Here is a 21,410-nt window from a genome sequence, read left to right as displayed (position 1 = left end):
AATCACGTGGGACGACTCGCTCCTTTTTATTTTTTATTACTAGGTTCTGCCGCGCGCTCCCTCCATGCTTTCTTTCTTCTTCGATGCGCGTTTAATGTGGTGCTCGCTGCGTGCTCGCATTCTGTTGATTTCCTCGGCAACTAGCGCGTCGGAAAGCTTGTGTAGGTGTCTTTCTAAGCATTTTCAGTTACGATGCGGTGTTTAGTTGCTGTGCCACACCTTGGTGCGGCCAGGACATATTCAATTGAGGGAAACACGCTCAACGCGCTCAAAGAAGCCATTCGCGCTTGCCCGGTTCTCGGCGGCAAGGTGGACCTGTCATCGAGCTCGTTTCAGGCAAGTGTATCTTTGTTTCTTTGTTTTCAATGGCGCTCAAAAAGGCTCGCGCATGTGTTGAAAACTTTGCGAAACTTATTTATACGAAAGGAAGCTTCGTTGAGTGTTGAGTCGCTAAATGAGGCTTTTGACAAAGCACGTTTTCCAGAAGCGCGCGCCAACCTGTCGTAGCCGCTGCCATACCATGCTCTACAAATCGCCTATTCGTCACAGCCCAGATATGAGAATGTCATTCTCGTCAGTGACAAAAGCTTAAAGCATTAATTGCGGGCTGCATGTTCTTCAAAACGACAGGGAATAAATTTTGCTCTGCAAGCACGCAATCTTCCAGGATGCGCAATCACGTGACACATGGGTGCCGGAACAACCTTGTGTACAGCCGTACGTGAGACCTTGACTGGGCTGTGAAGCAGTTGGGGGGGGGGGGGGGGGGGGGAATCCGCAGCTTTTTCCTGTGCTATGAGCACAGCTCAGTCTCCAATATGGCAGTGCGCTTTGGTCAATTTTGAGAGGCGCGGTGATGTCAAAAGGCGCCATGCTCGAGAATGTAGAGTGAGCGCAGATTTTGTGGGTTCGAAATTTTTTGTTTTCGTTCTTTTTTCTACTGTGAGAGGCTAGAAAACTGTCTCTTATAAACTTTCTCTCTTATAAACTCTCTCAAGTGCAATGCGCGGGAAGTATGAAAGGGGCTGGTGGCTGCGCTGGCCGGCCCTCAGCGCGTTCAAACGAGTGACGGCTTGAGCTGCCTTCGGCGCTTGATTAAGTCGCTTAAGTTGTCTGTCCCACGTCGCCACGTCGTTGTGGACTGATAACTTTGTTCGGCAAAAACTTTGGTTTAGGAGGAAAAAAGCTCACTTTTACTTCGTTGTTCACAGATACTGGACAAGGCGTTCGAAGAATATGTTGACCTCTCTGATGAAGACACAATTGCTGATATGTCAAAAATTCAGCTGCACTCACATGTCAGTAAGGAGCAGATTGCTTCAACTTCGTCACAGGTATTTATCTTTAAGAAATGCATATCAAGGAAAGCCGCAGCACAGACATGAATTTATATTTAAGCTTTCGTGATTTTTTTTTTTTTTTTTTCACTTACAGGATACAACGTCGGAAAATGTGACTCCCAGTGGTGAGCAAGAACAAGAAATCGGAATGGGCGGTTATTTTGATTTGTAAGTGTGTCTGATTGGAGTACTATAGTCTATGAGTCTCAGGTAGTGTGTTCAGAACTGAGCTCTAAGCTACAGCTTTTTTGCAGGCCGTCACACTCAGATGATGATGGCCATACTTTTGTGTTACCAAGCCTGGGAGCCCTACATGGTGACATAGTCAGTGGCAAACAGCTTTCTTCGGCAGCGTTCAAAAAAATCGTCAACACGCTCTTCACTGAAATGATGAAGATTACTCTGTGAGTAAATTATCCTCCGAATTATTTTGGTAGCTGTGAGCATAAGCATGCCTGCTAAATTAGTCACAGGGCATGATATATTGCGCAAAAAATCTTGATACCATTAATAGTATATGAAGGTTTTATTCCCAGGTTTTCTATATTTCAAAGCTTAGAGAGCATTGCCGAATGAATGCTTGATAATTCCAGTTTTGGTTCATTTAAAAACCTTGACGATTGCTGAATTTCTGTAATGTTGTAAACAATACTGAAATCTTTTTCTAATTTGATCTGGAATCGTGTAACGGTTTGGCAAAACCATTCATTGGTTTCCTCAAGAGTTTCAATTCAGACGTTAGTCAAATATGTTGTTTATTAATGAGCTTCGTATATTAAGCTCTGGTCTCATGTAGGGTATTTCCACGAAAGATCAAAGCATGGTCGGTCTACCTTGTATAATTACATCAAAATTTTATATATTGTTGCCTGATGACTGCAAAAAAGACCTTAATTGGTTTTGCTGCCAAAACGCTTTTCGAGGCACAGGGCACAGGGACAAAAAAGTGGAGTGCCACGGCTATCTTCTCTGCTGTTTTGTCCAACTTTGGTTATGAATTACACAAAATGTAGAAGTTAGGTAGCTGAAAATTGTCTCACTAAATATGTGCATGTTTCATTTGTATTCACTTAAGTTTTGCTTTTTTTCGGTAGTATAGGGGCTTTTATAAAATCTCAAAATCGGGCTAGGAAATGAAATATTACCTACTTTGCAAGCCTTTATCTCAAAAAATGCTTTTGGTAGAGCAGCAACAATTTCACACTATGTTGTCAACACACTTATCTATCAAACTGCTAAAGCTTATATTTATATTATGTCTCAATACAGAGATACAGTCATGCTAATTTCAAGAAAATGGTGAGCAAAGAAAATGTCTGTGGACAATAAAAAAAAATGTTTTGGATGTTCTTTAAACTTTTTCCACCTCTTGTCCTCTACTTCAGATTTCAATATCATTAAAACCATTGCATAATTTTGATGCACTTACCACCAGTCCAGTAAGATCCTTATGCAAGAAGTTGCATTTGTAAGTCTGACTTCTTCCCTGCTAAGGGTATAAAATGAATTCTATATAAAATGAAGGCCCAGCAGCACAGAAAAGGTATCGACGAAACTGAGGACAATTTTGTGATGAAAAAGGTCAACAGACCATCATTTGAGTGACCTTAGGGGAAGACCCTTAAATTTGAAATTACTTTAAAAGTGTTCAGGCTCGAGTTTTGAATATTTACTTGCATGCATTTCTGAGGAAAATTGCAATATTGGTGAGAGCAAACTAATCACAGCTCATTGAATTGTGTAATTTGTAGCTGATGGCAAATTAAGACAAGGTTAATTTTGGTAATGTTTTTCAGGTTCCCTACCCGCAATTTTTATGCAAAAGTCACCTCACTTCTGATCGAGAAATACCCTCAGCTAAAGGATGTTGTAGGAAGTGGAGCTGTAAGTAAATATCCCTTTTTTGCTGGTGACACCTACCTATAATGGGCGCATCCTTTATGATAGCACATTTAGCAGATGCAGTAACAGTGTAAAAGTTGATGCCTTGAGTGGAGCAGTGCATGAAATTACAACCTACACTTGCTGGTTATGATTCATCTTCAAACACAGTGAAAAGACTTCATTTTGCAGTGAAGGCAGCCGACTGGTCTTTCCATGCCAAGAGTCCTAGGCTAAAAAAATAAATTTTGAGAAAACATTTTACGTATATGTAAAATTGCGTTTTCATAGTTATCTTTTTAGATGGGTGGGCATGCAGTTTTGCATGGTAAAAATGTTCTTTAAAAGACTATAAAAGTTAAAAGTACCATTTTCATTGATTTTTTAAGGATCAAGCTACTCTCGGCAGTTTGTTAATAACCAGCTTCGTTTCCTACATGGCTATTAAATATAAGTACTGTTACAGGGGACGAAACAGTGTACATCAAGGTAAACAAATTCTAGAACTGAAGACAGTGTTTTTGGCAATAAAAAGCTTGTTACTTTTATCCTGAGTGCTCAGGTAACAATGCAATAGTATACTGAGTACAACAGTTTATTGCCAGTCATGTTGCTTTTTTTTTCATTGAGGTACTTTTTGTATAAAGCAAGAAAAAAAAAATTTTTGAAGTGCAGTTCTCGCACCATAAGTTGCGTCATCTCCTAACACATCTTCACCACTGAGCACAGAACCGTCGACACCGTTAGCAAATGAAATGCATAGTTACTGTGCTTAAATGAAGTTACCACTGTAGGCAGGCATTGGAAAGATAAGTAGTCAACCAGGTAATCATGCGAGGAGCCTGCTCATGTGATTGAGGCACATCTGTGCAAGCGGGCCGCGCTCAACGCCTGTGCCCATTTTGAGTTTCTCACCACACCGGTGTGCACTTCGCTCGGTCACGTTGCACTCTGAGGCGTGCAATGCTTTCGTAATATTCAGATATAAAGTACTTGTGTGTGTACGCCTGCCATTGTGGCTGGTCGTCCCTCTTCGTCCTTGTGAGGCAGCATGCTGAATACACGCGTTTTTCTGCTCTTGGCTCCCTAATGCCAAAGTAGGTTCATTTCAGTTTTATAAGCAAAAACAATCTATGGAAGTCTAACTGCCCAGTGTCACATTATATCTTCTTTAGTTTCGTAGTTAAAAATATAAGGCACCAAACAGTGGAAAAAATGGAAGATTTAATAAAATAACCACATATATAACTTGTATGGACCTTAAAAGACGGCACAACTTGTGGCACGAGAGCTAACATCAAAAATTATTTTATCGCTTTAAACAAAAGTTGACTGGATGACAATTTCAGAAATGAAAGGAAACAAAACTTAGCATTAATCTGCTATTAGCATTTTTACTTGGCCAACCTGAAGGTAAATGTGAAGGGTGCTTAAGGCTCAAAATGCAATCTTTTGCAGGCTTGGCAGTTTTTGCTGCTATTTATAGTTATGGAGCTGTGACAATGTTGTTAATAGACTTTTGGAAGCATTATGGTTATTTCTAAATTCTTGAGAGCAAGTTGATATCTCTAAAGGAATGAAAAAAATTGTATATTTTGACATTTTCTCTCAATATGATAAAATTATTTTTCAGTACAAAGCTTAATGCCTCATATTTAATTAAAAGCATAATCCTGTTCAATTGCCATTAAACAATTCTGCAGTGGTTTTCAAACATTTGAATTCTTTTTAACTATTTCGTGATTCCAAGCATCTTTCTTTTTGAAAAAGCTCACATTGCTCAGCTCACTAACTTTTTTTTTCAGCAAAACTATTTTACGATTTCATTATGAAGGGATAATATCTAAAGAATTGTTTTGAGCAGACCAGAGGCAATTTGAGTGCCACACGGGATGCATGACTTGGAATAATCAGGAAGTAAAATTGTAATGCCTTAATATTTTCTGCCATTCATTATGTCATCAGTGTTTTGTATAGCTGTAGCTGCCCTTTTTTCTATGAATTTTATTTCATGGTCAGATCTCAATTCAACCCCTTCCTTTGTAGTAATCACTTTCTGATGTTAAACACAAAATATACAGTGTCATTGAATCCTGCTGCATGCAGGTACACAGTTAATTTTCCTTTTTTTACTATGTTTAGGACTCCTGGAAAGTAGCCTTGCGGTACAGGTTTAAGCACCAACGACGAGCCCTGCCACGTGTCGGACGAGTGGCCGAAAACCGTAGTAAATTTGCAGCACGAAGAAAATCTAGCAAGGCTATGACTGGTGAGCTCCAGCGACACAAGATGCCAAAGATGGTGAGTAGCATTCTGCACTATAATGCAATATTTCAATTTGTTCAGCTAGCATAATGCACAGAAAGCTAACAAGGTGTGCAGTATTTGTATGTGCTAATGCTTCCAAATATTATTGAGCATGCATAAACTTTTTGGACAAAACTAAACAAAATTAGGTCAGACAAGTAGCAACATAAAGGTTGGGTTGGTTGATGGCGCTTACAATACCAATGTGACCGAGGCTATGAGAAATGCCGTAGTGGAGAGTTCCAGCAAATTTCGACTAACTAGGGTTCATTAACATGTGCTGGCATCGCAGAGCACACCGGCACCTTGCTTTACGCCTTCATCGAAAAGCGGCCCGGATTCCATCCCAGGTCCTTGGGTTCAGCAGTAGAGTGCCTTAACCACTGAGCCACTGGGAAGGGGGGGGGGGGGGGGCATATAGCAGCAAAAAGCTAGAATACCCTATAATAAACAATAAGAATAATAAATGAGTATTATATTATATGTATCATATTTTTTGGCATTCAGTCATAATCATTTGCTGGTTGGTTGAATGGTTGTCTAGCAGGTGGAAAAAACAAATTAGGTCATTTGTTAATACATTTAATTACATCTTACTATCAATCAAGAAATTCATGGTGACTATGAACCTAAAGAATATTGCATATGAAAAGTGTGGTTGTCTAGCAGGTGGAAAAAACAAATTAGGTCATTTGTTAATACATTTAATTACATCTTACTATCAATCAAGAAATTCATGGTGACTATGAACTTAAAGAATATTGCATATGAAAAGTGAGGTAAAGAATTTCAATTAGAAGATAATGAATTTTTCCTTGCATAGTGCAAGTGTATATCACGTTTAGCTACTTTGTGTTGCTTCCTTCAGGCCGTTGCAATGTGTGAAATGCCAGGCGAAGACGAAGAGAGCTTGGCAATGCATATTGAATGGCTTATGTGTGAGCATATGAAATCTGCGCCTGATGAAGAGGAGATGAAGGAAAGGCTGAAGCTGACATCGAAAGATAGGATCTCTGATTTTGCTACAAGCAATGTGCGTGACATCAAAATGAAGTACCCTTACGTGATGAATTTCGAAAGGGTAAGTCAGGTATTGTGAATGCCAGTGAGAGGTGGAAAATCTATCGTTCACCTTGATTGGGGAGCCACCTTCATTCATGGCAACTTAGTGCATGTTTTGTGAGTTGTAATGCAAATGGTGCAATCTCTGTAAATGAAGCACTTAACTAAAGGTTGCAAAAAATGGCAGGGATAAAATATGGTGACTTGATGCAGAGATGCATTCTGGGAGGGTTCGGCAATTTATTTTATTTCATGTGGAAAGCAGTGCTAACACAGTATGAAGCGAGAACACTACACAGGCACTGATTAGCAACTGGCATTTATTTTAGAAATACAGATATATGTGTATATCTCCCACCATCGGCACAGTTTTTCCTTCTGCTTTGCATTTAATGTTCTTTATGCCGATAATCACCATAAGACTAATTCGTGTCAATGTCAACAGTATAAACATAAAAAAAAAGGGAAGAAACCCAACGTTTGCTTTGCACTCTTAGGCTGTTCACTCCTTTAAATTCTTTAATAGCAAGCCTCTCATTTCCCTTTCAATTGTCTGCTATATATATATATATATATATATCTGTGTGTGTGTTCAAAGAGTCTCATTGAGATACATTTTTGTACTTTTAGAATTCACTGCTCTGTATTGCTAGGTTCTTGTTCCAAAGCAGTTAAATGTGCATTTTTTCTCTCAGTTCTGCAGCGACTTCCAGATACTTACAAAAATTGATCCATCAGCTTCGATTGCAAGTGGCATTGAGAGCATTGCTAAACTGGTTGAACAGAAAGTAATCACCTGCGAAGCAAGTGCCATGACATTGCTGGAACAAGCCCGCGACATGGATCCACAAAGGCTGCGAACACGACGTAAGTGGTGCTATGACTTTAAATAGCACATTTCAGGCCTACTGTATATAGCATATTATTGAAAGTTGGCAATCCAGCGGCGATCTGGATTGCCAACTAGGTCTGATCCAGCACGCCCAGCGAGCAGCGAAGCTCAGCGCAGCCCTGGAATAGGGCCACTGACCCTGTGAGAAGACGGAAGATGGACCGCTTCTGCTCCTAGTACAAGACCTTCCTAGAGAAATTAACGTATTTCCTATTCTATCCTATTGAATGGTTTCTTTCATAGATATGATACTAGACATCACGATTGCTGCTTATTTCTACATTTGGTTGTTTGGAGAAGTGTTTTTAGGTTTACAGCCTGTATCTTGTCTGGAGCTGCAGTTTATTGGCCTCAGATGAAAAAAAAAATGGGAACAATATTAGAGCTGTGTGATTAGATAGAGAATATTGAATGCCATAGCAGCTACAAAACAGCCAATTTGAAAATCTAGGAAATGCTTTCAACTTGTGACAGATGTAATTAAGAGGATAGCCTCGCGTTATATTCTTTGACTGATAGGAACAGAAGCTCACAAAACCAAATCCTTTTTCTGAAAAGGGAACCTTTTCATAGGGTACTGGGGTTTAGTATGGTGCCAATAAAATAAAATTGGATTCAATTGTTGACAATGTGACTTCCTTTTCAGACATCCTGACCATCGCAGTCCTTCGCGTATTGTCTGGCAATGTCAAGGAGCAGGACGCTCTGTCAACTCTCTTCTTACACGAGGAGGTAAGGTCATTTAAAAGTTTTTTGGCAACAATGCCTTTTTAGTACTATGCCATTTGGTCAAAACACTTGCAAAAATGTGTTATGCTTTGCAGAAATAATTCTGCCATTAGCAGGTGAAGGTAATTATCTTTATAGTTACCCTACTGAGAACCATTATATGTGTCCATTAAAAACCTTCCACTGGATGACCTGCATTCTTTTGAAGATACTGTCTGATAGAAAGCCAACATCTTTTTCTTTCCGAGTTCAAGATTGCTTGATACCTGATGTTTCCTATATTGAGCAACAGACAGAGCAGTGGTGCAGTGGTTTGGTATTTGACTGTGGTGCCCATAAACGCGGGATCAAATCCCGGCTTCAGCGGCCACTTTTCGATGGAGGCGAAAAGTAGGGCTCCAGTGTGCTGTGCAACGTCAGTGCACATTAAATAACCCTAGGTGGTGGATATTTTGAGCCCTCCACTACAGTGTCTCTTATAGCCTGACTTGCTTTGGGACATTAAGCCTCATAAACATAAACCGTAAATCTAATTTAAGAATGGGTGGAATAAAATGCTTTCACAACTTGATGAAGGAAAGAGCAGCAGCAGCATCAGTAGAGGCAAAAAGCCTTAGAACTGTTTGCAAGAGATGGTGTCACACTGTATATGACAGTCAAATAGTTTTCCTATGTTGTGGCATGAAAAGAAATGTAATACTGCGTTTCAGTAAAGGCTATGCCATACTCGCATACCTACTGTATTTTTTTCAGAAGCAGTACAGTAACACAACCTCTACTGCCCCATAACAAGTTTTTTAATGGAGTCTCTAAACAGCTTGCAGATTCCAGTTGGGAAGATAATTGTGCTGTTTGCTTTCACCAGTGTTCAATTTAAGTCATATGTTAACCTGAGTAAATTTTGTTTAAGGAGTGAGAAACATAAAGCCTGCCAGTTAAGATTGTGGACATAATGGCCTTCATCGAAATAATTCCATGGGGCATAAATATTTTAGGCGCAACTATCAAACAAGCAATTTGTGTTAACATTGTTTGTATTACAGCCTTAAGCAGCTTTACAAAGAGTGCATCAAAGTGTGGTTATGAGGGAATACCTCATGCACAGTAGGTGCTGATGCAATATTTTATTGCCCCCTCAGGACTCAAGTGTTCCAGCTACCCCTTGCGTCTTGTACTCAGGAGAAAACGTTGAGGATGCCAACCTGCTGCATATGAGGGTGGACCGGGATAGACTGTTCTCCGTAAAAAATGCTGAAGAGGGACTGGCAGCTGTTATGTCTGCATACTGGCTTTTCAACATCCAGTACAACCGCAAGTTGTTCAACACCTTTGTTGTGCTGGAGCGGCTCTTTTTTGGGCTTTCATTGAGTGCACCAAGACCGGTGGCTACAAAATTTCTAAACAAAGTGTACCGAAATATGCATGTTTACAGAGGCTGAGTTGTATGTTGTGGTCTTTTGTATTGAGTTCACTTGTTTATTATTTGTAGACAGGTACAAGGGGTTAGGACAGTTGTGTTGTTGTGATACAAATGCAGTTTTCTGTGTTATGCTTTGCCACAAGCATTAATTTGGCAAAACTTGTGTGAACTTGCACCAAAAAAAAGCCAGGCAAGTGTGATATTATTTCCCCCATATTCTGTGGCTTCTCGTGGCCTCTACCCAGGATCTTAACGTCTCTCAGTTGCGGCTCGCACGCAGTACAGTTCGCACAATGTGCTTTAAAGCCTGCAAATGATCCCCTGTCCGTTCATTGGTACAGCACCCGGTCTGGCCTATGTATGCCTTCCCCCAGGTGAAAAATCTCATAAACGGCCCCCATGCAGCAGTTGACAAACCGGTTAGCATGCTTCTTACATACGCTCGGTTTTCAACACTATAGAAATGCGTGAGCACAGCTCGGCCTACTTCTTCGGAGTGAACGACACCACCAGCATGCCATGTCTGTTCACTACTTTCTTCACGTGGTGGCCAACCTTATGCATACACGATACCACAATAGGTATAACCATATTTTCTGTGGCGCAATCTTTTTCCCAAGCATGCTCACTTGATTTTCTGATGAAGGGCTTCCGTTACTGATGCAATGACCGTGCAGGGGTAACCGGCAGACAGCGACCTGTGTAATTGCTTACTAAAACTCGACTATGCAGGCATAACTTTGTAAGGGCAGGCCCCAAGCATTAGTTAGCGATAGCTCTCTTGACAGTTCTGATGTGCTGATAGGTAGGGCAAAAGTCCTTTCCGTGCCCGTGGAGATACAACATGAAAACTCTGCTGAAGGGCGTGGTCTACAAAAGCTAAAAAGAGATTGCAAAGAACCAGGGCAATACACGAACCAATGCATATCTTTTTTCTGGTGATAAAATCTGTTTTTGTCCTTTCCTTCCTTTATCTGTCTCTCTCTCTGTTCCTTTCTCCTTTGTTCTTTCGTCAAGTTGCAATGCAACATTTAGCCTCTATTCAAGTTTTGTTGAGCTGTTATTTCATTGACACTGCACTTGCGTGTATTCCATCATTGTTCATTATTACAAATCTGGCAATATTTTGTCTTAATTTATGGCCATTGGGGCCATTTGTAAGTAGGTATTTCTACTGTGTTGCAGTCTAAGGAGGGCATAACAGAAGCCTTGATGGTTTAGTGAACATTTACATTGAGTGCCTTCATTCAAGTTGCCCTAAAATTACATTTATGCTCAACAGCTGCTCAATAATGCAGATTTTGTATCGAAAGCTTATTTTTGCTGTCTCGCACCTGATAAAGTATTTCTTAGCCATTTCAGTGGAATGAGGTGCATTTCACTAAGTGATGTGGTTTTGTTTGTATTTAAATCATGATATACAGTGTAATAAATTTCAAGTCATTTTGGGATGTTCAACTATGTAAACCAACAAAGTATTTTGGTTACAGTGTTAATAAACTTTGCCACCAAAACTGATAGATGTCACTCTATATATGCATGCTCGCAATGCGGCAGGTGTATACTATTTGCCTTTGCTGGGGAAAATCAAATAACAGTTTCAGGGATCAGCCTGCACTATCTTGATATGTTCGTATACTTTGTAGGCATGTTCGGATGGTGGACAAGCACCTCTGTGATATATGTGCAGAGAGGCCCTCAACTGAAGCAGTATATAGTCTAAAACGGGATCGTAAAAATTGCTTAGCTAGAACATTACATCTGTGGGAAGCATTTTCTGTTACATTGTCATTCACTGAATATTGATTGCCATGCACTGACCTTTTTTAAGTTGTTTTCACTCTCGCATGCATTGGTGGAAACATGGGAAGAGATGTGGAGTTGTCACCGAGCATTGACAATAAGTTCCTCTGCTTGTAGCAATCGTTCGAGGGCCAGAATCATGAAGACTCGAAATGCAGGCCTATAGTATTTATATACATTTGTGGATACATTTCTTGCCCCGCATCAATCCGAGGCATCTGCTTCAGTCCATATGCATGTGGTGCACCCTTCGAGTACCCTTTTAGTAAGGGTGCAGAAAGGTGCAAAGGAAATATTGCACCCTTCGACAAGGGTGCAACCATTGCACCCTCTAAAATTTTAAGCTTGGCACCCTTTTTTAAGGGTGCAGTATCTGCACCCTATTGTTTGCACCCTACTGGTTGCACCCTTTTACTAAAAAAGGGTGAGCGTCTGGGGACAAGCCAGTTTCCACCCTTAAGGGTGAGAAGTTGTTTAGTGTGTGAGGTATTCTCCATCTACCCTTATCCCTAACTGCTCCCATTCCAAGTCTCTGAATACTTCCTCTAAACAAGCTGTGAATAGCACTGGGGAGATTGTGTCTCCTTGCCTAACACCTTTCTTTATGGGAATTTTGTTACTTTCTTTATGTAGAACTATGGTAGCTGTGCAGCCACTATATATATCTTCCAGCACTTTCACGTACGGCTCGTCTACCCCCTGATTTCGCAATACCTGCATCACCGCCGAGGTTTCAACTGAGTCAAATGCTTTTTCGTAATCAATGAATGCTATGTATAAGGGCTGGTTATATTCCGAGCATTTTTCTATCGCCTGATTGATGGTATGGATAGTAGAATACCGTTTCCGAAACCCTGCTTGATCCTTTGCTTGATTGCAGTCTAAGGTTGTCCTGATTCTATTAGCGATTACCTTAGTAAATACCTTATACGTAACAGACAGTAACAGACAGCTTTCCTTCCAAGGGAAGGAAAGCGTAGCAGGGGGCGGCAGAAAGTTAAGTGGGCGGATGAGGTTAAGAAGTTCGCAGGGGTCAAGTGGATGCAGCTAGCACAGAACCGGGTTAAGTGGAGAAATATGGGAGAGGCCTTCGCCCTGCAGTGGGTATAATCAGGCTGATGATGATGATGATGATGATCCGCATTTCTAAGGTTGTTGATACGTTTTCCAGCCATTTTCACTCCAGCTGAAGACTCTTCCAGCCCGGCCTTACTCATGGTGCATCATAAATTAACGCCAAGGGCTGTCAATAATCGCAGTGTGCGAAAACAGCAGCTGACACCAATAATTCTTTGCTTTGCCGAAAAGCACGCTCCTAGTCGACACCCTACTTCCATGGTGTCATGGCTCCAAGCAGTTGGATCAACGAATGAAGCACAGGAGACAGATTTGGCAGAAATCTCTGATAGAAAATTAAAATTCCCAGGTAGCTTCGCAGTCATTTCACATCACTATGTCTTAGAGCATTCAGTACGGCCTCAGTTTTTTTAGGGCTAGGGTGGAATCCAGCCGACGTAACAACGTGGCCTAAGTGTTCAGGCGAAATCCTTTAATGCCTCATCGTTATCGACAGAAAGTTATCGACATAAGTTTGGCAGCAGAAGGTTATCAGCAGGGGTGTCACGCTTTCGAGAGCGAAAGTTAAAAATAAATTATTAAACATTGTTGTTGTTGTTGTTGTTGTTGTTGTTGCTGTTCTTGTTGTGGCTGTAGAAAGAAGGAAAAGCAAATGCACGGGCCGGCTGCTGGCTGTGTGTAGCTTAGCCACCTGCGCTGCCTAGCGCGGACAAGAGAGAAAGTAGAGAAGAAAGAAAAAGAAGAGGGAGAGAGAGAGAGACGCGTGCCGTAACAGCCGTCTTCCACCACTTAAGCGGTGGCGGGTGTTATGACGGCCTACAACAGATACAAATTCGGTGGCAGGCTAGCCCCGGTCGCAAGCGGTGTTGACCAACCAGTTCCTGCCCCATAGGGCCAGGAACAGCCACCCGTAACCACTTCACCCGTCCCCCCAATAAACAATGTATTCATCGTTTCTCCACCGGGAATCGAACCTCGATCCCTTCGATCCCCAACCGAGCGCTTTTCCAATAGCGGAACGACCCGGATCATGAAACGCTCATCATAATTCCGTTTGTCTACCGTGAGGATTATAGCGGGATTCCGTGAGTGACTGATAATGCGCCTTTTCTTTCCTGTAAAAGAAGTATAGAACGCTGGTTAACTTTGATGCGTTCAATGAAATGCTGGTCCATGACAGCTGACTCCGCCGGGCGTTCGATCCAAGCGGCTATTTGCCGCTTCCTCGAACGCCGCACCACAAAGCAGACAGAAGCAAACCCAGTTGTTTAGGAGGCGTTAGTACAGCAGGCATCAGAGGCTTTTGAAATTCATTTACAGGGTAGAAAAGCCGCAGTATCTGTCACAATTCTCCGCTGACACATGTACCACGCCGTAAAGGAAGGGCTAAATTTGGGAGTGGAATAGAGGGATATAGAGGTGCTGTGGTGGAGGGCTACGTTCCACCGCGCCATAATAGCTTTCGCCTAACCACGCTTTACTGGTCCAAAGTGGCCTCTAAAATTTGTTTCGCCTGTTGCTCCATGAAATTACACTTGGCGAGCTTCAGCTTCAATCTGGCTTCTTTCAAGCAATGCAAAACTCAGGCCACATTCTTACCCTTACGCCCAGTCACCACTACGTCATCTAAATACCACGTGTTGTGTCCGTACAAGATTTCCTCTCTCTATGGAAACCCGACGGTGCCGATGTAACGCCGAAAGGCAGGCGAGTATATTTGTACAACCCCCTAGTTGTGCTGATGGTCAGCAGCTTCGAGGACGCTGCGCCCAGCTTCACTTGCCAGTAATGCATCTTTCAGTTAGGGATTAGTGAACTTGTCCTCCCCACTCAGTCTGGCGAAGAGCTTCCTACTCGCGGTATCGGATATTTCTCAGGCAGTCTTCGGGTTCACCGTGACCTTGAAGTCGCCGCAGATTCGAAACTGTCTGCTGCGCTTCAGAATAAAAACAAATGAGTGTCGCCCAGTCTGATGCTATTAACGGTTACAACACATAAACACGTTTCTAAACGGAGCAGTTCCTCGTTCAGACGGTCGAACAACGCAAAATGAACAGGTCTAAGCTTAAAGAACTCTGCCTTTTGCGTTGTCTTGTCAGGTGGATTTTGCAGCTACGCTTTTGAAGGTCTGAAGTTCGTTATCGAATACACCGGAGTACTCGGTCAGTATATCCCGAAGTGCCGAGACTGCATTTACTTTTGTTGGATTGCACACTTCCAATCCCAACTCACCCCTTGAGGGACCGGCAAACACCAGCAAAAACGTACGACACCACTTCGCACTTGCTACCCAGCTAAGCTGTCACTGGCAGGCTTCCTAGCACAGGAGATAGCTCACCCGAGCAGCTTCTGAACATAACAGTTCATGGCTTATTGTGTCACGATGGAAACTTGCGGTGAAATGTATCCACACAACGGATGCGATTGCTCCCGTGCCGAACTTTATAAACAGCAAAGTTCTATTCACAGTGGCTTCCACACGGCACGGCTGTTTCATTTCTGCTGTGCCTTGCAGAGTCCACATTTTGTATACTGGTGCATGTGGCTGCAAATTGGTATCTTTTACGGCCTGCACAGGGTTTTCCTTCACAGACCACGGCGCCGATCTTCTGGCGTGAGCCTTATTTGTTCCCCTTACAAACGCGAGAGATGGCCCTTGAGTCTACATTTGTAGCCACACTATTTATGTATCGGCAACGCACCGCTAGATGCTCGCTACCACAGCGAAAGCACAATATAGCCGCCCAGAGTCAAGAGATGAAGCGTTAGCAGGTGCAACAAATGGCATAAGCGGCATAGAATGTGCTTGCGAGCACTCGCTTGCTGACCCTGTCGTGATGACGAGTTTCTTCATCACGTCTACTGTGAAATCCGGGTTCTAACAATCGTATCTGCACTGATTCATGAATTATTTCTGCAACGATGCGGTCACGCATCATTCTACCATGAAAGGTTCCATACCCGCAGGCATCAGCTTGTTTGTCAGGGTATTAAAAATTGTCAGCACCCACTCCATCCGCCTGTCGTGTTCTCGAGTTGAACGTGGCAACAAGATCGGATGGCTTGGCCGAGAAATGCTTTCCTTAGACATCAATAATGGTGATCAAACTTGCCTCGCAAGAATGCACGGGCGCCAGCATGTTACGAAGCATGACAAATGTGGCTGGGCCACAACATGTGAGCAAGGCAGCTCGTTGATTCTCAATCAACACGTTGTTGGATAGGAAGTAATATTCGACTCGCTCCCGGCATTCTTCCCAGCTCATCTGCACTTCTAACGGCTTCAGCTCGCCGACATCTGGCATTTTAGAAGTACAGAAAAGCAGCACAGGGCAGCCGCGGTACTAGAAACAGTGTGCAGCTCAACGCATCTTCCTTGTCGCCATTGTAACATTTAGTTCCCACATGTGACAGGAGAATACCAGCAAGCGTCCTGCCACGCAGACTCCGGGGATACCACTGGTTTGTTTTTGCTTATGCGTTTCTCGAGCTGCGCCAGCAGCCCCGAGACGGAGCGGTGTCGCCATCTGTAGATGTCTTCGGGAGCATTGCCAACTACGACACCATACCCTCCCCAATTACCAAACTATTGATTCAAAGAAGCAGCGAGAGACTGCCCAGCGCAGCCGTACGCCTGCTCTTCAGGCGAAGATTTTGGTTTGGGCTCAGATGGTAACGGAGATTTACCCAAGTGTACGGAATGGTGAGACCAGAGAAATACACAAACCGAGGGGCGATTGCCATGCGAAGCAGAATATAGATTTGCATTGAAGCTGCGGTAAATCAGGAGGCGCACAGGGCATGACGATGTTGATTGTGTAAGGTTTTTAGGTTAGAGTGTTCGGAAAAAAGTGTGGTGTAGTTGATTCGGGAGACCAGTTACAGGTTTTGCTTCCCTGGTTCTTTGGGTGCGCTAAAGAAGGGTGGTAAATGTGCCTATATATATATATATATATATATACATACATACATATATAACAGGTAGCCTCTCGTTGTGTGTTGCGATTAAATTAATTTTAAATATCAGGTTTTATGTACACTGATTAGGGTCCCAAAGGATAAAAAGCACAGACATTGCAGCCAATTCGATCTAACCAATATTATGGGGCCAGGTTGCACACCTAATTAATGGCAGAGTGGGCTTGTCTTCTCTGGAGGGTCAATGCCTCAATCAGGGCACTCTACCGTTAACAAATTCCGATACGCTAGTTTTGGGTGCTTATGAATGTATCGCAGGACGCAATGTGCAGTCACTATAGAAATAGCCACACTTTCTTCTGTTTTTGTGTCATGACTGACTGCTGTAAGCTCATCGACTATTTTTTTTTTATGCGCAAACGCCACTGTGGCCAGTACACCTTTGGTAACCTCGAAGTCGGCCAAGAATTCGCCTTCTTGCATACTGCAGTGTTCTGGATCACAACCGCAGAAGAAATTAAAATTCACGAGAATCCACACTAGGGGTAGTGGCTCTGGTTTACTGGCTAGGAGGCAAAGCTGGCCTCGCACCAAATACTGAATGTACGCTTACCCGTTGCGGTCTCCGTCCTCCCTGTGTGACAGCGGGTCTCGCCCGCAGCGCCACCAGCTTTCGCGTTACGGACTCATTAGAAGCAGCTTGCAGGTGGCTCCTGATGTTTCTGCAGGGCACAGTGGAAACGCAGATCTCTCCTTCAGTAAGGTGAGCAAGCTGTAATAAAAGGCGTCGCATACAGTTTCGATTATCAAAATGAACCCGCAAACTGTTGTATGCGATTGGTTGGATCTACACACAAGTTCAAGCACATTCACATAGCTTGCTCTCTCGACAAGGAATGTTCAGCTAGGAGGTCGTTTTAAAACCAGGGGCGACTTCACGGGATAGTTTGCCAGACGAGCTAATACTCATTCTTCCCTTTAGCCACAAGAGAATGGAACAGTCTGAGTTCATCTATTACTAATTTATCTTCGTTTACTAAGTTTGGAACCGCAGTGGAAAGATATTTAACATATTAGCAAAAAGTTCTTTTATTTTCGGTATGCCACCCGTTCGATTCTGTTCTTGTTCTGTTCCTTGTCATTTACGCGTATATATGTGAAAACAGTACGTTTATGTTTTTTTTTTCTTCTCTTCGTGTAGTGTCGTAATACATGTATAATTCTCGTTCATATCAGCCTCATATTTGTTTTGTTTTATAATATGTTTCACCATTTATGCACCCTATGCATTTTACATTCTTGATTTGCTTTGTACATATGATCATGTCATTGTGTGTTCCTTATATGCTCTAGATACACTTCTCTGTACTAACATATGCCCACCTGCAACAATCCCGAATGGGATTAGCAGCATCTGTAAATAAATAAATAAAGTAAACATCATATTTTCTTTGTAAAAGCCACACAAACAGGAACTGAGAAAAACGTGAACATGTATTGTCTGCACAAAGCATGCTGTTCTCCGAGACGATTTCTGGCATGCTTCCATAGGAAGTAGAAGATTCGCGCCCTAAAGACTACGAAATGGGTCGGAGGCACGACCACGTGCGTTTCACAAGCGGTGGGCATTCGATGGCAGAAAAATACTTCGTGTGGGCTAGACTTCGGCTTCACTTCTGAACAGCTAATTCTACTGCCAACACGGGGCCTATTATTTTATACTCCGCGCCACCGTTTTATGTACGAATATGCTGCGCCGTACACAGCAGTAAGGCCAACTATGAGGCACCCGTAAGTATGACTCCGTCGTTGAAATGAATCCACCTGCTTCCACGCTGAGACCTCAAGTCGTAGGATGCGGGCTTGCAGCGCCCCAGGCTGTCCTCGGTTCCTCCATAGGAAGAGCTAGTCTACGCACGAAGGAAGGGGCTCGGATCGAACGATGCAGCATGTCGAAAGAATAAAATGTGTGCTACTAATAACAAACCGAAAGTTTCCAGGGCGGTTATCGATTTTACCGACCCGTCCGACGACAGCAGGTTGCACTGGCTCATTTTCATGTGGCCTTTATTCATTTGAATAAAGTTTCCTTTAACAACACAGAGGCCCTTCCACATAAGCGGGGTTGGGCGTATACGTACATGTGGGGATAGTGGAAAAACGAAGGGTCGAAATCAATACTACTACAGCATTAACAACGGCCAAAATCAATGTCGTAGAATCAAGCATTCAAATCCAAGACAAGAAGTGATGACATTTCAACATTATAGTTTGGTTTGCGCAGCTGAAAAGTGAAGCAAGGCGCAGAGGCGACAAACCGGTTGGCTAAACAACGAAAAGTGTCTAGCCAATCTATCGCGTAATTCCTGGTAATCATAGCATGTGATCGTGTTATTGGGCGGTGGAGCGCTTGGTGGTGGAGCGGGATAGTATGGCTGCGGTTTAGGCTGGACGACATTTATAGAATGGTGAAAGAAATAACTGACCCTTTGTTTTTGCTATCCGTCAGACTGCACGTGCCGTCAGTGTGCTCTCGTTCTATTGCTCACGGCGGTCAGGCCCTCAGTGGGGCCCGCATTGGCGGAGTGTTGAATAGACGTCTGGCGTGGCACTACTGTGTGGTGGCAGAAATTTACTCTATAGGTTTCACGTTGCCTATATTACAACGTCCTCTTTATCCATAACTTGGCAGAGTAATAATAGATGGCGTGTTAGACTGCGACCAAGTTAACAGGGCGCAATTTTCGAATTATTCATTTACAGGATATACCCAAGAAAAAAAAAATATTTGACAAAAAAACGGTAAACTTTCACAAAAACCTTCTATTTTACGAGACAATTCGCCTGGAATGAATATAGAAGTCGAACCTGTCCGGTTCCTCTCTGGTCCATTCACATAGCATTTGGTGGATGACAAGCCGTTCTGGTAAGATACAGCTGACCGAAACAGTTGGCACGTGATTGGAGAAAAGGGAAGTAATCATATCTGGATGTGGGAACGTTGTTCGACCAATATTTAGATAAATCGTCTAGGTGCAGGTAAGTAAACCTGCGATGTGGTTTTTAGGAAGACGAGATACCTGTGTCAGCCTGTTATTCTGAAAGACCCCGGGTTTGGCGACATCCTTAAGGCCCACAACCGGGAGTCTTGGAGCAAGCGCTACCGGCAGAACTGCATGCTGACGTAACAAGCCAATGTGTCTGCCACCTCCTGCTTTCATGTTCAGTCTTCAGCATGTGCCTGCTATTCGCGCGTGTCAAGCAGTCGTGCGGAAACGCAAGTCTGGTCTCGAGGCCTCCTGCAAAGAAACGATCCCAGTGAGAGCTGAAGTTTTACAATGTTTCATACTGTGCTTCCATGCTCAGTTGGCCACTTGAAGCGCTGTGACGTCTACGCTATGTTCAATGTACCACCGTATAAAGTGACACTGAGAGCAAGGTATCTAGTTGTTTTTTGAGGTAAGAAAAATGCATAAAAGGTCAACCATAGACACACATAACGAACTAAAATGCGGTTTTCAAATAATAACTGATGACAAAGCGCGTACTTCTTTTTGGAGCTTTTTATGTGTGAAATTTTAGTTATGCGTGGAATTGTGGAGCTCTCGTAAGCGATATTTGGGACGGAGATGTCTCCGCAGACCAAAAGGAGCCGGCGCAAGTTGAGCTTCTGTCAACTATATGCAGCAGCTTGAAAGGCGATGACTTCCGCTCTTCGGCGACAAATTGGAGTAGCGCGAGCTTTGCCCAAGAAACGGTCGTCTCGCCAGGTGTGACAGCGACCGAACTCCTGGAAAATGTTTCGACTTGCTCCATATGCCCCATTGAGGTGTCATTGCATTGCAGAGGTTCTAGTACCAAAGGATACATGCTAAAGCGTCGCTCTGTGAGATCACTGCTGAAATACACGAGACCACTAGAACAGCCACAAATTTTTATCCAAACAACGCTTAACTATCCTGATAAAGTTTTAGTTTTACAGAACGCTGAGGCAGACAGCTGAATGAATTACGAACCACCTCAATATTTATTTTTATTCCATCGAATATGATTTTCATGCTTACCAGACGACGACCTCGCCATCTCAATGTCACGCGGAGACACAAGCTTCGGTGCAACGGTAGGCCGACACTGAATTGGGTGGTTCTGGATAACAAGGACAAGTGATTGCTCTCCGTTTTCAGTTACCCAAGCACTTACGATAAGGAAATGAAGAACATGCACCTCGTCTAAAGTGAGTGACGAGCACAATGGTTTGTCATCTGCCTTAAAGGCCCACTGTCCACCCTCCGGTCGAAAATATTTTCTTCCCCGGTGACTGTGAGACTTCGCACCCAGAACGCAAGGCCGCAAAATCTTTTTGAAAAGAGTAACTAATAACGCAGTTACAGCCACCCCAATCGTCCGATTCTGTCGTGATTCTCTCCTTCCGTTCCCTCGCAAAGGTTTTTCACTCTCCTATCCGGTCGTCTAGCCTCCGCAAGACAAATTCCCCTTCCTCCTCCACGTTTGGCGGGAGGTTGGGCGTGGTATTCCGCCAGCGCGAAAAAAAAAAAAAACGGACAAGGGAGCGCGCGCCTCTGGATTGAGTCAGGCCGTGGCAAGGGTAAAGCGCACAGCGAGCGGTAGACACACATCCTTCACCCTCAGACAGAGAGACGGACCAATAGACGTCGTTTTCGGGAAATCCGTCATTACTGCGGCTCGACGGGCCAGCGCTCCTCGGGGAAGCGGGCTTCCCGAAGGAGAGCATGAGAGAGCTTTGATTTGTATTTTCGTTGCTTTGCGGCGCGCGTCACTGTAGCATTTTGCACAGACTATCTCCAGTACATGATCGAAACACTGGGCTCCTTCGCCTAGAAGATTCTTCCTTGGACAATGGCCCTTTAAACGGAACAAAATTTCAGGTAACAAATAGTTTGACATGGAATAGTGCGGGTTGTACGCGTACTGCGACACCATTTTTATTAGTTGGTTTGTG

At 43.3% G+C, this 21,410-nt stretch overlaps 1 protein-coding gene across 2 annotated transcripts; it reads left to right on the top strand.

Moving 5' to 3' along the window:
- The first annotated feature begins 192 nt into the window (after positions 1–192).
- LOC146177054 (sterile alpha motif domain-containing protein 3-like) lies at positions 193–11,908 on the top strand. Of its 2 annotated transcripts, XM_084583079.1 has the most exons (10): positions 193–336; positions 1,212–1,334; positions 1,435–1,508; positions 1,595–1,744; positions 3,137–3,224; positions 5,364–5,522; positions 6,397–6,609; positions 7,286–7,457; positions 8,129–8,214; positions 9,351–11,908. In XM_084583079.1, the coding sequence occupies exons 1-10, from the start codon at positions 193–195 to the stop codon at positions 9,648–9,650; spliced, it is 1,509 nt and encodes a 502-aa protein (XP_084439205.1). In that variant the 3' UTR covers positions 9,651–11,908. The 2 variants fall into 2 exon arrangements, with proteins under 2 accessions (XP_084439205.1, XP_084439206.1); XM_084583080.1 differs by lacking the exon at positions 6,397–6,609 and having other exon boundaries at positions 9,351–11,905.
- Positions 11,909–21,410: the final 9,502 nt, after the last annotated feature.

The sequence above is a fragment of the Amblyomma maculatum genome, chromosome 10, assembly GCF_055883805.1.
Source record: "Amblyomma maculatum isolate TAMU_Amacu chromosome 10, ASM5588380v1, whole genome shotgun sequence".
In the NCBI taxonomy this organism is placed as follows: Eukaryota; Metazoa; Arthropoda; class Arachnida; order Ixodida; family Ixodidae; genus Amblyomma; species Amblyomma maculatum.
This window is presented reverse-complemented; position numbering and strand designations above follow the sequence as displayed.